The 16,748-nt window shown below is 42.9% G+C and overlaps 1 protein-coding gene across 4 annotated transcripts in view; it reads left to right on the forward strand.

Moving 5' to 3' along the window:
• The window catches only part of LOC106570894 (extracellular matrix organizing protein FRAS1), a 364,444-nt gene that overhangs the window by 332,337 nt on the left and 15,359 nt on the right, over nt 1-16,748 (forward strand). For all 4 annotated transcript variants that reach the window (XM_045695383.1, XM_045695380.1, XM_045695381.1 and 1 more), the window contains 10 exons: nt 3,097-3,247; nt 10,404-10,563; nt 11,066-11,234; nt 11,430-11,676; nt 12,766-13,110; nt 13,541-13,701; nt 14,644-14,788; nt 15,138-15,343; nt 15,526-15,682; nt 16,423-16,623. In XM_045695383.1, coding sequence (XP_045551339.1) covers nt 3,097-3,247; nt 10,404-10,563; nt 11,066-11,234; nt 11,430-11,676; nt 12,766-13,110; nt 13,541-13,701; nt 14,644-14,788; nt 15,138-15,343; nt 15,526-15,682; nt 16,423-16,623 — 1,942 coding nt within the window. The remainder of the gene's footprint in view (nt 1-3,096; nt 3,248-10,403; nt 10,564-11,065; nt 11,235-11,429; nt 11,677-12,765; nt 13,111-13,540; nt 13,702-14,643; nt 14,789-15,137; nt 15,344-15,525; nt 15,683-16,422; nt 16,624-16,748) is intronic.

Here is a 16,748-nt window from a genome sequence, read left to right on the forward strand (position 1 = left end):
ATACCACACCATATAATACCATACCATATAATACCATACCATATAATACCATACAATACCATATAATACCATACAATACCATACCATATAATACCATACAATACCATACCACACCATATAATACCATACCATATAATACCATATAACACCATACCATATAATACCATACCACACCATACAATACCACACCATATAATACCATACCATATAATACCATACAATACCATACCACACCATATAATACCATACCATACAATACCATACAATACCATACCACACCATATAATACCATACCATATAATACCATACCATATAATACCATACCACACCATATAATACCATACCATATAATTACCATACCATATAATACCATACCACACCATACAATACCATACCATATAATACCACACCATATAATACCACACCATACCATATAATACCACACCATACCACACCATACAATACCATATAATACCGTACCACACCATACCATTTAATATTATACCATACCATACAATATTACCACATATAATACCACACCATACTACACCGTACCATACCATAGCACACCATGTCATACCACACAATACCACACCATACAATACCATACCATACCATATAACACCATACCATATAATACCACAGCATATAATACCATACCATATAATACCACACCATACCATATAATACCATACCACACCATACCATATAATACTACACCATACCATACCATACCACATAGTACCATACCACACCATACCATATAATACTACACCATACCATATAATACCACATCACACCATGCCATATAATACCACATCACACCATACCATATAATACCGCACCACACCATACCATATAATACCATACCACACCATACCATATAATATCATACCATATAATTCCATACCACACGATACCATATAATATCATACCATATAATACCATACCACACCATACCATATAATACTATACCATACCATACCATATAATACCATACCATATAATACCATACCACACCATACCATATAATACCATACCATATAATACCATACCACACCATACCATATAATACCATACCATATAATACCATACCACACCATTTCATACCATATAATACCATACCACATCGCCAGGAGTACATGGACAACAAGGTAAAACAGGCTAGTCACCTTTGGAGTTATAATTATAGGAAACAAACTAAAAATCAAATCAAATCAAATTGTATTTGTCACATGCGCCGAATACAACAGGTGCAAACCTTAACGTGAAATGATTACCTACAAGCCCTTAACCAACAATGCAGTTAAATAAATATAGAATTTACTAGGTTGAATATAATTTAATAGCCAGGGTAGATCTACCTATGTTAATAAAATATAATTGCATGGCTAGGCCTATCTGTATTTCGTTTGTGTTACGCTCGCTCCCCCTGCTGGTGTTGGATGGAGTGACAGGTGGAGTTGAATTAAACCCCGTTTCTCATATTGATTTTCCCGGAGCACTATACTACGTATGTGGTTTGAGGAGTTAGCGAGTTAACTAAGGTCAACTCTGAGTTCAACTCAGGATAGCCGGTACCACGACGGTGGCTCAACCTTTTTTAGTCAGGTACATTTATATGGTAACGACTCTTTCAGAACGAACCTGCTCAGGGACGTCCTGAATGAAGTGTCTGAGATCTGAGTTGAAGACCAGTGAAATCAGATTCCATCCCTCTCACGAAGATTGTGTCATCCCCTTCAGTTTGCACATGACTAGTCCTAATGCCGAAAGCTTCATTGCGACAACGCTGGAACATCAATCCATGGGCGAATCAGTACCGCATTTTCAATTGTGCCGAAATCAAAATGAAAGAACAGTTATCGTGCAAATAGGCTTTTAAAAGTGCAGTCTTTATTTTATTACTTATCATTAATTCCATCTTTGGTGAGCTTATCAATGCACGAATACCTTTTTTCCCCTCACTCGTGTCGATAAAATTGATATTTAAGTCATAAAAGTTTTATTGTGCGTGAAGTTTCAAAAAGTTCTACAGCTGCACCATAGTAACCGCTCTGCATCTGACCGTAAGGCGTTCCCAGCTTCTAACCCCCCAAGCCATAAGACTGCTGAACAACTAAACTAATCAAATGGCCACCCGGACTATTTACATTGACCCCCCCCCCCCCTTGTTTTTACACTGCTGCTGTTTATAATTGATGCATAGTCACTTTACAAATTACCTCGATGGACCTGTACCCCTGCACATTGACTCGGTACCGAACTGAAAAGGGCACGCCCAATTACTAGGCTGCTAGAGTTAGCGGCAGGCAGATGAACAATATCCACCATCGTAGTATGGATGAAGCCTGAGGAATGTGAAGCTGGCTAACTGAAGCTGGCTAACTGAAGCTGGCTAGCTTTAGAAAACCTTAAGTAGATTGTACTATACCCCTCTGGACAATACATTTGACTGATTGATAGATATTTTTTTAGACTATAACTGATTGATTGACTGACTGATTTATTTTCTAGACTATAACTGATTGATTGACTGCCTGATTTTTATTCCTAGACTATAACTGATTGACTGCCTGATTTTTATTTCTAGACTATAACGGATCGATTGACTGCCTGATTTTTATTCCTAGACTATAACTGATTGATTGACTGCCTGATTTTTATTCCTAGACTATAACTGATCGATTGACTGCCTGATTTTTATTCCTAGACTATAACTGATCGATTGACTGCCTGATTTTTATTCCTAGACTATAACTGATTGATTGACTGCCTGATTTTTATTCCTAGACTATAACTGATTGATTGACTGCCTGATTTTTATTTCTAGACTATAACTGATTGATTGGTTGACTGACTGATTTTTATTTCTAGACTATAACTGATTGATTGACTGCCTGATTTTTATTTCTAGACTATAACTGATTGATTGGTTGACTGACTGATTTTTATTTCTAGACTATAACTGATTGATTGACTGCCTGATTTTTATTTCTAGACTATAACTGATTGATTGGTTGACTGACTGATTTTTATTCCTAGACTATAACTGATTGATTGGTTGACTGACTGATTGATTTATTGATGTTGCAGGCCACCAACCTGATCAGTAAGAAGGAGCTGTTGAGCATGGACCCAGACACCGACGACGGTCAGCTGGTCTATGAGGTCACAGCAGAGCCTAAACACGGCTTCCTAGAGAGCAAACTAAAACCTGGGGCTCCTATCACCTCCTTCACACAAGGTATGGTGTGTGTGTGTTTGTGTTGTGTTTGTGTGTGTGTGTGTGGGGGGGGGGTTGTCTGTGTGTGTGAGACAGGGCAGTGCACAAAACTTTCACTGGGCAGGAGCTCAAACTGGAAAAGCCCCCCCCACTTAAAAAAAAACCTAACGACTCATAATTAATATCTTGAAAGTCATAACATACCAACTGCCTCGAGCAACACACATTCTTTTATTTTGCATTGGCCTATTTATTTCTGCGACACACTCATCACAAATTGTAAGCCAGCTAGTTACGGTGCCTCCTAAAGATGTGATTGACATCTGGAACAGCTGTCAGCCGATCGTTGATGGTTAATGTACATTAATGTACATCTGCTAGTTAGCTAGTTATCTACTGATTGTGATTTATCTTTAATGCTCTTAAATAATAACAAGATAATATTCATATTTTTCTAACTCAAGATATATGGCTGGGTGGCTAGTGACTTGTGTGAATATTTTAGTATTTGGAGGTTACTTAGAGTTTAGACTGTGTTGCTGCTGCCGACTGAGGAAGGGATGGAGTTGGGTCTGAGCGAGGGTTGTTGAAGTAACAGCTCTTCTCTGTCTTTTTGCCTCTCTCTGCTGCGTGACAACGTCCATGATAACACAGTGCAGGAAATTAAGAAATGTATTAAAATGCTGAAATTGAATGCTGAATTAAACAATTAGCTATGAATGGGAAGCTAGGAGCCATTTATGTGTTGTTGTGAGTTGTATTTCTTCCCTGTTAGCTAGTGATAGGTAGTAGTCTTGGAAATCCCAGACTTTCAGTAACAGCAATAGGTCTGCGGAGGATGTCAGATTCTCTTGGACATTTTGGGGGGGGGGGAAATATTTTGGGGGAGGGTCCTCTTCCGACAGAAAACTCTCCCAACAAATCACGAGTTTCGGTAGGACCAAGCCTGAAAAATATAACTATTTCCGTAGCCTGTAGGACATCTCAGAACGTCCCGATTTGAAACCAAAGTTTGCAGGAAAACCCTTTGCCGTGGTTTTAGTAATAGATGATTCAAACTAGCAAAATAACCTCTGCGTTCTTTATCTCGCTAGCTAGCTAGTTAGCTACTACCTTGTGTCTGGCGGGATGTTTACACTAAGGCAGCAAGTGGACAAGGTGATTCAGACTATCAAAATAACCTTTGCATTCTCCATCTCGCTAGCTAGCTAGCTAGCAGCAAGTGGACAAGGTGATTCAGACTATCAAAATAACCTTTGCATTCTCCATCTCGCTAGCTAGCTAGCTAGCAGCAAGTGGACAAGGTGATTCAGACTATCAAAATAACCTTTGCATTCTCCATCTCGCTAGCTAGCTAGCTAGCAGCAAGTGGACAAGGTGATTCAGACTATCAAAATAACCTTTGCATTCTCCATCTCGCTAGCTAGCAGCAAGTGGACAAGGTGATTCAGACTATCAAAATAACCTTTGCATTCTCCATCTCGCTAGCTAGCTAGCTAGCAGCAAGTGAACAAGGTGATTCAGACTATCAAAATAACCTTTGCATTCTCCATCTCGCTAGCTAGCTAGCTAGCAGCATGTGGACAAGGTGATTCAGACTATCAAAATAACCTTTGCATTCTCCATCTCGCTAGCTAGCAAGCTAGCAGCAAGTGGACAAGGTGATTCAGACTATCAAAATAACCTTTGCATTCTCCATCTCGCTAGCTAGCAGCAAGTGGACAAGGTGATTCAGACTATCAAAATAACCTTTGCATTCTCCATCTCGCTAGCTAGCTAGCTAGCAGCAAGTGAACAAGGTGATTCAGACTATCAAAATAACCTTTGCATTCTCCATCTCGCTAGCTAGCTAGCTAGCAGCAAGTGGACAAGGTGATTCAGACTATCAAAATAACCTTTGCATTCTCCATCTCGCTAGCTAGCAGCAAGTGGACAAGGTGATTCAGACTATCAAAATAACCTTTGCATTCTCCATCTCGCTAGCTAGCTAGCTAGCAGCAAGTGAACAAGGTGATTCAGACTATCAAAATAACCTTTGCATTCTCCATCTCGCTAGCTAGCTAGCTAGCAGCAAGTGGACAAGGTGATTCAGACTATCAAAATAACCTTTGCATTCTCCATCTCGCTAGCTAGCTAGCTACCAGCAAGTGGACAAGGTGATTCAGACTCTCAAAATAACCTTTGCATTCTCCATCTCGCTAGCTAGCAGCAAGTGGACAAGGTGATTCAGACTATCAAAATAACCTTTGCGTTCTCCATCTCGCTAGCTAGCTAGCTAGCAGCAAGTGGACAATGTGATTCAGACTATCAAAATAACCTTTGCGTTCTCCATCTCGCTAGCTAGCTAGCTAGCAGCAAGTGGACAAGGTGATTCAGACTATCAAAATAACCTTTGCGTTCTCCATCTCGCTAGCTAGCTAGCTAGCAGCAAGTGGACAAGGTGATTCAGACTATCAAAATAACCTTTGCGTTCTCCATCTCGCTAGCTAGCTAGCTAGCAGCAAGTGGACAAGGTGATTCAGACTATCAAAATAACCTTTGCGTTCTCCATCTCGCTAGCTAGCTAGCTAGCAGCAAGTGGACAAGGTGATTCAGACTATCAAAATAACCTTTGCATTCTCCATCTCGCTAGCTAGCTAGCTAGCAGCAAGTGAACAAGGTGATTCAGACTATCAAAATAACCTTTGCATTCTCCATCTCGCTAGCTAGCAGCAAGTGGACAAGGTGATTCAGACTATCAAAATAACCTTTGCATTCTCCATCTCGCTAGCTAGCTAGCTAGCAGCAAGTGGACAAGGTGATTCAGACTATCAAAATAACCTTTGCATTCTCCATCTCGCTAGCTAGCTAGCTAGCAGCAAGTGGACAAGGTGATTCAGACTATCAAAATAACCTTTGCATTCTCCATCTCGCTAGCTAGCAGCAAGTGGACAAGGTGATTCAGACTATCAAAATAACCTTTGCATTCTCCATCTCGCTAGCTAGCTAGCTAGCAGCAAGTGGACAAGGTGATTCAGACTATCAAAATAACCTTTGCATTCTCCATCTCGCTAGCTAGCAGCAAGTGGACAAGGTGATTCAGACTATCAAAATAACCTTTGCATTCTCCATCTCGCTAGCTAGCTAGCTAGCAGCAAGTGAACAAGGTGATTCAGACTATCAAAATAACCTTTGCATTCTCCATCTCGCTAGCTAGCTAGCTAGCAGCAAGTGGACAAGGTGATTCAGACTATCAAAATAACCTTTGCATTCTCCATCTCGCTAGCTAGCAAGCTAGCAGCAAGTGGACAAGGTGATTCAGACTATCAAAATAACCTTTGCATTCTCCATCTCGCTAGCTAGCAGCAAGTGGACAAGGTGATTCAGACTATCAAAATAACCTTTGCATTCTCCATCTCGCTAGCTAGCTAGCTAGCAGCAAGTGAACAAGGTGATTCAGACTATCAAAATAACCTTTGCATTCTCCATCTCGCTAGCTAGCTAGCTAGCAGCAAGTGGACAAGGTGATTCAGACTATCAAAATAACCTTTGCATTCTCCATCTCGCTAGCTAGCAGCAAGTGGACAAGGTGATTCAGACTATCAAAATAACCTTTGCATTCTCCATCTCGCTAGCTAGCTAGCTAGCAGCAAGTGAACAAGGTGATTCAGACTATCAAAATAACCTTTGCATTCTCCATCTCGCTAGCTAGCTAGCTAGCAGCAAGTGGACAAGGTGATTCAGACTATCAAAATAACCTTTGCATTCTCCATCTCGCTAGCTAGCTAGCTACCAGCAAGTGGACAAGGTGATTCAGACTCTCAAAATAACCTTTGCATTCTCCATCTCGCTAGCTAGCAGCAAGTGGACAAGGTGATTCAGACTATCAAAATAACCTTTGCGTTCTCCATCTCGCTAGCTAGCTAGCTAGCAGCAAGTGGACAATGTGATTCAGACTATCAAAATAACCTTTGCGTTCTCCATCTCGCTAGCTAGCTAGCTAGCAGCAAGTGGACAAGGTGATTCAGACTATCAAAATAACCTTTGCGTTCTCCATCTCGCTAGCTAGCTAGCTAGCAGCAAGTGGACAAGGTGATTCAGACTATCAAAATAACCTTTGCGTTCTCCATCTCGCTAGCTAGCTAGCTAGCAGCAAGTGGACAAGGTGATTCAGACTATCAAAATAACCTTTGCGTTCTCCATCTCGCTAGCTAGCTAGCTAGCAGCAAGTGGACAAGGTGATTCAGACTATCAAAATAACCTTTGCATTCTCCATCTCGCTAGCTAGCTAGCTAGCAGCAAGTGAACAAGGTGATTCAGACTATCAAAATAACCTTTGCATTCTCCATCTCGCTAGCTAGCAGCAAGTGGACAAGGTGATTCAGACTATCAAAATAACCTTTGCATTCTCCATCTCGCTAGCTAGCTAGCTAGCAGCAAGTGGACAAGGTGATTCAGACTATCAAAATAACCTTTGCATTCTCCATCTCGCTAGCTAGCTAGCTAGCAGCAAGTGGACAAGGTGATTCAGACTATCAAAATAACCTTTGCATTCTCCATCTCGCTAGCTAGCAGCAAGTGGACAAGGTGATTCAGACTATCAAAATAACCTTTGCATTCTCCATCTCGCTAGCTAGCTAGCTAGCAGCAAGTGAACAAGGTGATTCAGACTATCAAAATAACCTTTGCATTCTCCATCTCGCTAGCTAGCTAGCTAGCAGCATGTGGACAAGGTGATTCAGACTATCAAAATAACCTTTGCATTCTCCATCTCGCTAGCTAGCAAGCTAGCAGCAAGTGGACAAGGTGATTCAGACTATCAAAATAACCTTTGCATTCTCCATCTCGCTAGCTAGCAGCAAGTGGACAAGGTGATTCAGACTATCAAAATAACCTTTGCATTCTCCATCTCGCTAGCTAGCTAGCTAGCAGCAAGTGAACAAGGTGATTCAGACTATCAAAATAACCTTTGCATTCTCCATCTCGCTAGCTAGCTAGCTAGCAGCAAGTGGACAAGGTGATTCAGACTATCAAAATAACCTTTGCATTCTCCATCTCGCTAGCTAGCTAGCTAGCAGCAAGTGAACAAGGTGATTCAGACTATCAAAATAACCTTTGCATTCTCCATCTCGCTAGCTAGCTAGCTAGCAGCAAGTGGACAAGGTGATTCAGACTATCAAAATAACCTTTGCATTCTCCATCTCGCTAGCTAGCAGCAAGTGGACAAGGTGATTCAGACTATCAAAATAACCTTTGCATTCTCCATCTCGCTAGCTAGCTAGCTAGCAGCAAGTGAACAAGGTGATTCAGACTATCAAAATAACCTTTGCATTCTCCATCTCGCTAGCTAGCTAGCTAGCAGCAAGTGGACAAGGTGATTCAGACTATCAAAATAACCTTTGCATTCTCCATCTCGCTAGCTAGCTAGCTACCAGCAAGTGGACAAGGTGATTCAGACTCTCAAAATAACCTTTGCATTCTCCATCTCGCTAGCTAGCAGCAAGTGGACAAGGTGATTCAGACTATCAAAATAACCTTTGCGTTCTCCATCTCGCTAGCTAGCTAGCTAGCAGCAAGTGGACAATGTGATTCAGACTATCAAAATAACCTTTGCGTTCTCCATCTCGCTAGCTAGCTAGCTAGCAGCAAGTGGACAAGGTGATTCAGACTATCAAAATAACCTTTGCGTTCTCCATCTCGCTAGCTAGCTAGCTAGCAGCAAGTGGACAAGGTGATTCAGACTATCAAAATAACCTTTGCGTTCTCCATCTCGCTAGCTAGCTAGCTAGCAGCAAGTGGACAAGGTGATTCAGACTATCAAAATAACCTTTGCGTTCTCCATCTCGCTAGCTAGCTAGCTAGCAGCAAGTGGACAAGGTGATTCAGACTATCAAAATAACCTTTGCATTCTCCATCTCGCTAGCTAGCTAGCTAGCAGCAAGTGAACAAGGTGATTCAGACTATCAAAATAACCTTTGCATTCTCCATCTCGCTAGCTAGCTAGCTAGCAGCAAGTGGACAAGGTGATTCAGACTATCAAAATAACCTTTGCATTCTCCATCTCGCTAGCTAGCTATCTAGCAGCAAGTGGACAAGGTGATTCAGACTATCAAAATAACCTTTGCATTCTCCATCTCGCTAGCTAGCAAGCTAGCAGCAAGTGGACAAGGTGATTCAGACTATCAAAATAACCTTTGCATTCTCCATCTCGCTAGCTAGCAGCAAGTGGACAAGGTGATTCAGACTATCAAAATAACCTTTGCATTCTCCATCTCGCTAGCTAGCTAGCTAGCAGCAAGTGGACAAGGTGATTCAGACTATCAAAATAACCTTTGTATTCTCCATCTCGCTAGCTAGCTAGCAGCAAGTGGACAAGGCGGTAATGTCACAGGATAAGGCAGTGACGGTCTTCCCTGTTCCAACTCTCTGTCCCAGCTGGACGTGTGTGCTGGAACATTGGTACATTGTGGGAGGCAACCCATCCGTCTAGAGATACTAGATAGATAGTAATAGGGATGCTCGGCCTATTTGAAACTTCGCCATTTCCTGGCAACGTTTACCTGCCAGATTCAGAAGCTTGAAAACCCCATTAGAGATAAAAGCTTGAAAAAAATGTATTAAACTGAACATCATTTATGTTTTAAAAAAATATATATTAATAATATTTTTGGTGTCGAATATCATAGTTTCAGTATAGTTTTAGTTTTTAATTACTGACCACAACCACACAATTACTGACCATAAACCACACAATTACTGACCATAAACCACACAATTACTGACCACAACCACACAATTACTGACCATAAACCACACAATTACTGACCACAACTACTGACCACAACCACACAATTACTGACCACATCCCACACAACTACTGACCACAACCTGTTTTAGTTTCAGTTTTAGTTTACTGTAATAACCTTGACCATCACCTAAAAGGGCACATGGTGAGTGGGAGGGCAAAGGGGCATGTGCTGGGCACAGGTTGACTCCTATCTGTGCACGTGCCTGGTGTGCAAGCGTATAGTCACCAGAGTGACCAAACTAAACATTCTATCTGATTATTTTCTTCTTCTTCAGTGATTTCTGTCTTAAAGTTTGTCCCTTTTAATGCAAGTAATGTTGTTCTAACGTCGTCCTAACATTTTTCTAACGTCGTCCTAACATTGTGCTAACGTCGTCCCCTGCCCTCCAGCTGACATTAACCTGGGCTTGATCCGCTACGTGCTCCATGAGGAGAGCGTGACAGAGACCATGGACAACTTTAAGTTCCTGGTGAAGGACAGCAAGCCCAACGTTGTCTCTGATAACCTGTTCCATATCCAGTGGTCCCTCATCAGCTTCCAACACAGGAGGTGAGAGAAACAAGGACAGCTCTTCTTCACAGTACATCTTTTCTGTCACAAGTATGGCCCAGAGATTTTCTTGACCATGTGACTGGAATGGGGAGAAACTTCAGACTCTTCCTGAGCTAATTCAAAACTTGTGTATGTTTAAGACATGTATACGTCTTATGGCAGCAGGTAGCCAAGCGGTTAGAGCGTTGGACTAGTAACTGAAAGGTTGCATGATTGAGTCCCTGAGCTGACAAGGTACAAATCTGTCATTCTGCCCCTGAACAAGGCAGTTAACCCGCTCTTCCCCGGTAGGCCGTCATTGAAAATAAGAATTTGTTCTTAACTGACTTGCCTAGTTAAATAAAATAAAAATTAATGGGTTTGCTGGATCTGGTCGCTGTTTTACACAATTCTCTCCTCTCACTGGCCACAAAGTCCATTTCAGCTATTATACTGTAATTGTATCTCTCAAAAACTGTATGTTTATGTGACTGAGGCCGTCTGTTCCCCTCCCATACAGCTACAATGTGAGTGAGAAGGCTGGCACGGTGTCAGTCACAGTGAAGAGGACGGGCAACCTGAACCAGTATGCCATCGTGCTGTGTCGTACGGAACAGGGCACCGCCACCTCGACCTCCAGTGTGGGCTCTCGTCCCGGGCAGCAGGACTACGTGGAGTACGCTGGACAGGTACGGGCAACACTACACTGGCATCGCCACCTTGGCATTGCTAATTAAAAGTACTGGGCATTATTATACAGAGGGATACAATATAAAAACACAACCCCAAAACATGTTTTACAGGATAAATGAGACAATGAGACATTTCATGTACATCCTGTGTTGAAGAAATGGCCACAAAACGTCTCTTCTCTCTGTCTCCAGGTCCAGTTTGACGAGCGGGAGGACACCAAGGTGTGTACCATAGTGATCCAGGATGACAAGGTGTTTGAGGGTGTGGAGAGTTTCCAGGTGGAGCTTAGCATGCCCGTCTATGCCCTCCTGGGTCAGGTGACCCACGCCAGCGTCAACATCAACGACACAGAGGACGAACCCACGCTGCAGTTTGACAAGAAGATTTACCACGTCAACGAGAGTACTGGCTTCATACACGCCCCCATAGAGAGGAAAGGTATTAACCCTAAACATAATAAACTAGTATGTACATAACCTTAACTCTGCCATGTCAACCAGTACCGGCTTCATACACACTCCAATATAAAGAAAGGCAAGGAGGATACTAACCTTAAACCTACAGTACCAGTCAAAAATGTGCATACACCTACTCATTCACGTTTTTTTTAACTATTTTCTACATTGTAGAATAATAGTGAAGACATCAAAACTATGAAATAACACATATGGAATCATGTAGTAACCAAAAAAGTGTTGAACAAATGTTTTGATTCTTCCAAGTAGCCACCTTTTGCCTTGATGACAGCTTTGCACACTCTTGGCATTCTCTCAACCAGCTTCACCTGGAATGCTTTTCCAACAGTCTTGAAGGAGTTCCCACATATGCTGAGCACTTGTAGGCTGCTTTTCCTTCCCTTTGCGGTCCAACTCATCCCAAACTATCTCAATTGGGATGAGGTCGGGTGATTGTGGAGGCCAGGTCATCTGATGCAGTACTCCATCACTCTCCTTCTTGGTCAAATAGCCCTTACACAGTCTGGAGGTGTGTTGGGTCATTGTCCTGTTGAAAAACAAATGATAGTCCCATTAAGCGCAAACCAGATGAGATGGCGTATCGCTGCAGAATGCTGTGGTAGCCATGCTGGTTAAGTGTGCCTTGAATTCAAAATAAATCGCCAGCAAAGCACCCCCATACCATCACATCTCCTCCTCCATGCTTCACGGTGGCAACCAGACATGCAAACTTATCCAGGAAGTCCAACAATGTTATCTGGGACACCAAGGTTAAGGATTCTAGGATCCTACCTGGGGGGGTCCAAAATAATTATCTTGAGCACCCCAATGTCTGAAATTCAATAAAAAAATACTTGTATTTTAAACAATGGCAAATTTTTAATTGAGGAAGTGATTGAACATTTTATTGACCCTATCAACCCTGTTCAGGAAGGCAACCTTAATCTATTCTTTTCCTCCCTCTCCCCCTCTTCCTTCCTCCCTTCCTTCCTCTGCTCCACTCCTCCTCACCTCTCTTCCTCCCCTCTCCTGCCTCCTTTCACCACCGCCTCTCCCTGTTCTCTCCCTCCAGGTGACACCAGCAGTACGGTCTCAGCTCTCTGTTACACGGTCCCTAAGTCAGCTAAGGGTAGCAGTCTACACGGCCTGGAGTCTGGGTCTGACTATAAGAGTCGAGGTATGACTGTTGACAGCAGAGTCATCTTCGGCCCCGGCATCTCCATGTCCACCTGTGACGTCAAGCTCATTGATGACAGCGAATACGAACTCTCAGAGGAGTTCGAGCTCCACCTATCGGATGCCTCGGATAACGCCCGCATGGGTGATGTTAAAGTGGCAAAGGTGGTCATTGACGGACCAAATGATGCTTCAACGGTATCCCTGGGCAACGCTACGTTTACGTACAGCGAGGACGCTGGTGAGAGATTATAAGGCGTTAGTTATAAAGGCTCATAAGCCGTTATTAAGCAGTCTACCTGCAGTAAAGTGTTACTGAGGAAGTTATATCTGTGGTGACTTTACAATCTACGACCTCAAATGTTGGGTTGTGCTAGAGCGGGGATGGGCAACCTGGTGGGGTGTCACGCTTTCGCCCATCCCGAGCAAACACGGCTGATTCAGGTGTGTTAGCTGGGACAAAAGTGTGACACCAATCAGGCCCCCAAGGACTGGAGTTGTCCATCCCTGTGCCAGAGTAAAAGGGCTTTATTAAGTTCATAAGGTATTTCCTAGTTATATTCTTCAAGAATCGATAGATGTATTTCACTGCATGCATTAACCATTGGAGAACAGGAAGTATCCCTAACCTCTGCCCTCTAACCCCGTAACGTCTGACCTTTGACTTCCAGGCACCATAGAGATTCCGGTGTTGCGCCAGGGGAGTGACCTGTCGTCGGTGACCTCTGTGTGGTGTGCCACGCGCCCCTCTGATCCCCCCTCCGCCACCCCCGGGGTCGACTACATCCCCTCCTCCAGGAAGGTGGAGTTCAAAGCTGGCAAGACTATGGAGGTACATTTTTGTATTTATCTTACTTTTAACAGGAAGTCTCATTGAGACCAAGGTCTCTTTAATGGGAAGCCCTGCATGTAAACAATTTACAAAATACAAAATAATACAAATATACTAAATTACGAACACTGAAGAGAAACAAATACATTCCTTATCGACATTTAAACACCGGGCATGCTAACTCTTACGTCTAAAGGATATTAAAGATGTTAGGTACGGTGGGAATTGACCTACGACACCTCAAAGAGGGACAGCCTACTTTCTGGTAATGAATGCAGTGATGTGTAGTGAACCTGTCACCTGTAATAAAACTACGTTGCTATGGTAATAGACCGCAGAGTCTATCATTGACTTTAATAGCAGTCCCCTGTGTTATATTTACCAGTTTAATGATACATTTTATGAAATGTCAGATTAGCATTTTTCAAGAGCAGGTATAATTCAAAGCATTTGATCTTCATAGATGTGTTGACATTAGATACAATGACAATGTCATTGATATGATACATTTCCTAAAATATTTTCGTCTTGTGTTGCTTTTTGTGAGAGTAGGAATTTAGTGTCATGGTCTGTCTCTTTCCCCTATCTCTTTCTTTCTCTCTCTCTCTCTCTCTCTCTCTCTCTCTCTCTCTCTTCTCTCTCTCTCTCTCTTTCTTTCTCTTCTCTCTCTCTCTCTCTCTCTCTCTCTCTCTCTCTCTCTCTCTCTCTCTCTCTCTCTCTCTCTCTCTCTCTCTCTCTCTCTCTCTCTCTCTCTCTCTCTCTCTCTCTCTCTCTCTCTCTCTCTCTCTCTCTCTCTCTCTCTGTCTCTCTCTCTCTCTCTCTCTCTCTCTCTCTCTTCTCTCTCTTATCGCTCTCTCTCTCTTCTCTCTCTTATCTCTCTCTCTTCTCTCTCTCTCTCTCTCCCTTCTCTTATCTCTCTCTCTCTCTCTCTCTCTCTCCCAGACGTGCAGTCTGACCATCATGGATGACATTCAGAACCCAGCCATTGAGGGGGCGGAGGCTTTTGTAGTGTTCCTCTCCTCCCCTCAGGGGGCGGTGCTCCTCGAACCCTTCGAAGCCTCCGTGGTCATCACTGATACCTTGGATCGTACGTGTACCAATACCTAACACGCACACACACACACACACACACACACACACACACACACACACACACACACACACACACACACACACACACACACACACACACACACACACACACACACACACACACACCCACCTGTCTTCTAGGGCAGGGTTTCCAATCTGAAAATAATCAAGCTTGATGATGAGTTGGTTGATTGAGTCAGCTGTGTAGTCAGCTGTGTAGTGCTGGGTGGGGTCAGGACCGAGTTTTGGAAAACAGAGAATTTCATCTGAAATTGTAATTTCATCATACAGTACTTCCTCAATCATAATCACTACTCATTTACCCCGCAATGCCACCCTCCCAGTACCCAGCATGCAGTTTGAGAAGACGGCGTACAAGGTGAAGGAGAAGGCAGGCGTGCTGAACATCCCCATCGTTAGAACGGGAGACCTGACGGTCAAGTCCTCTGTCCGCTGCTTCACGCGTACCATGTCTGCCATGGTCATGGACGACTTTGAGGAGAGGAGGAACGCGGACGACTCACGTATCGCCTTCCTCAAGGGAGAGAAGGTAGGTTCTTTATCAAGCCCACAGAGATTCTTCACAGCAGTTATAATAGTTGGTACGTATAGCACTCTGCCCAATGGGATAAAAACACAACCTTCTGTATAAAGCACTCCTAGACCAATAACGTTGGCTTTGATGTTATGATGATGATGTTGTTGATGATGCTAATGATGATGATGGTCCAGGTAAAAAACTGCACGGTGCACATCAATGACGACTCTGTGTTCGAGCCAGAGGAGGAGTTCCAGGTGCATCTTGGGACACCGCAGGGGGACCACTGGAGCGGGGCTATGGTGGGAGTTAGTGACATTGTCACGGTAACCATCACTAACGACGAGGACGGTAAGCAACACACAGGCTTCACTATTCTCTGTGCTTTTCTCTTTATTAACGAGTTGTACGCAGTCACTAGTGAGCGGCAGGTAGCCTAGTGGTTAGAGCTTTGGGCCAGGAAACTGAAAGGTTGCTAGATCCAATCCCCGAGCTTACGAGGTAAAAAACTTTCGTTCTGCCCCTGAACAAGGCGGTTAACCCCCTGTTCCCCGGTATGCCATCATTGTAAATAAAAATTTGCTCTTAACTGACTTGCCTATTTAAATAAAGGTTACATTTTTTTATTTTTTTATTACAGCTGTGAATAATTTTGAATAAGGTTTGAACAACTCTTAAGGCAACATATGTCCATTATTTTTGTAAAAATTGTATTAATTAGAAACATTGACGATAATTTCTTTTTCACTTCGAAAAATATGGAGTAGGTTGTGTAGATCGGTAGGAAAAACATGAAATTGAATCCCTTTTTAGATGTAATTTTAAGGTAGCAACATGTGAAGACTGTGTAAGGGGTGTGTAAGACCTTCACTAGCGATCAGTAGAGTTACAAACTCAGAGTTGATAGTTTGAGAACACTGACTTTGTATGGCATGTATTACATTGCCTAAGATAACGGCATTGTACAACATTACAAACAGAAACACAGGGCATACTTTTACATAGACAAAAAAAGCTCAGTCAATGTAAAAACAAATATGCATTGCATGTTCAATTTCACATTTTCATTGTACCTTTTTGTACTTCCCCAGCCCCCACCATAGAGTTTGAGCAGACGTCGTACCAGGTGCGGGAGCCCCCCGGGCCAGACGGCATCGAGGTGCTTAACATCAAGGTGGTCAGGACAGGAGACCAGGACCGCACCTCCAAGGTCCGCTGCAGCACCCGGGACGGATCAGCCCAGTCCGGAGTGGACTACAACCCCAAGAGCAGGGTCCTCAAATTCACCCCTGGTCAGTAAGACTTATTGAGAAGGAACACTATGGGTAGTATAGTTTGTATATCTGGCTACAAGAACCTCAAAGCCAATCACATTCCCTTTAGTGATTGCTCAGACTGGCTCCTGTATATTTGTATT

The sequence above is a fragment of the Salmo salar genome, chromosome ssa15 (assembly GCF_905237065.1).
Source record: "Salmo salar chromosome ssa15, Ssal_v3.1, whole genome shotgun sequence".
NCBI lineage: Eukaryota > Metazoa > Chordata > Actinopteri > Salmoniformes > Salmonidae > Salmo > Salmo salar.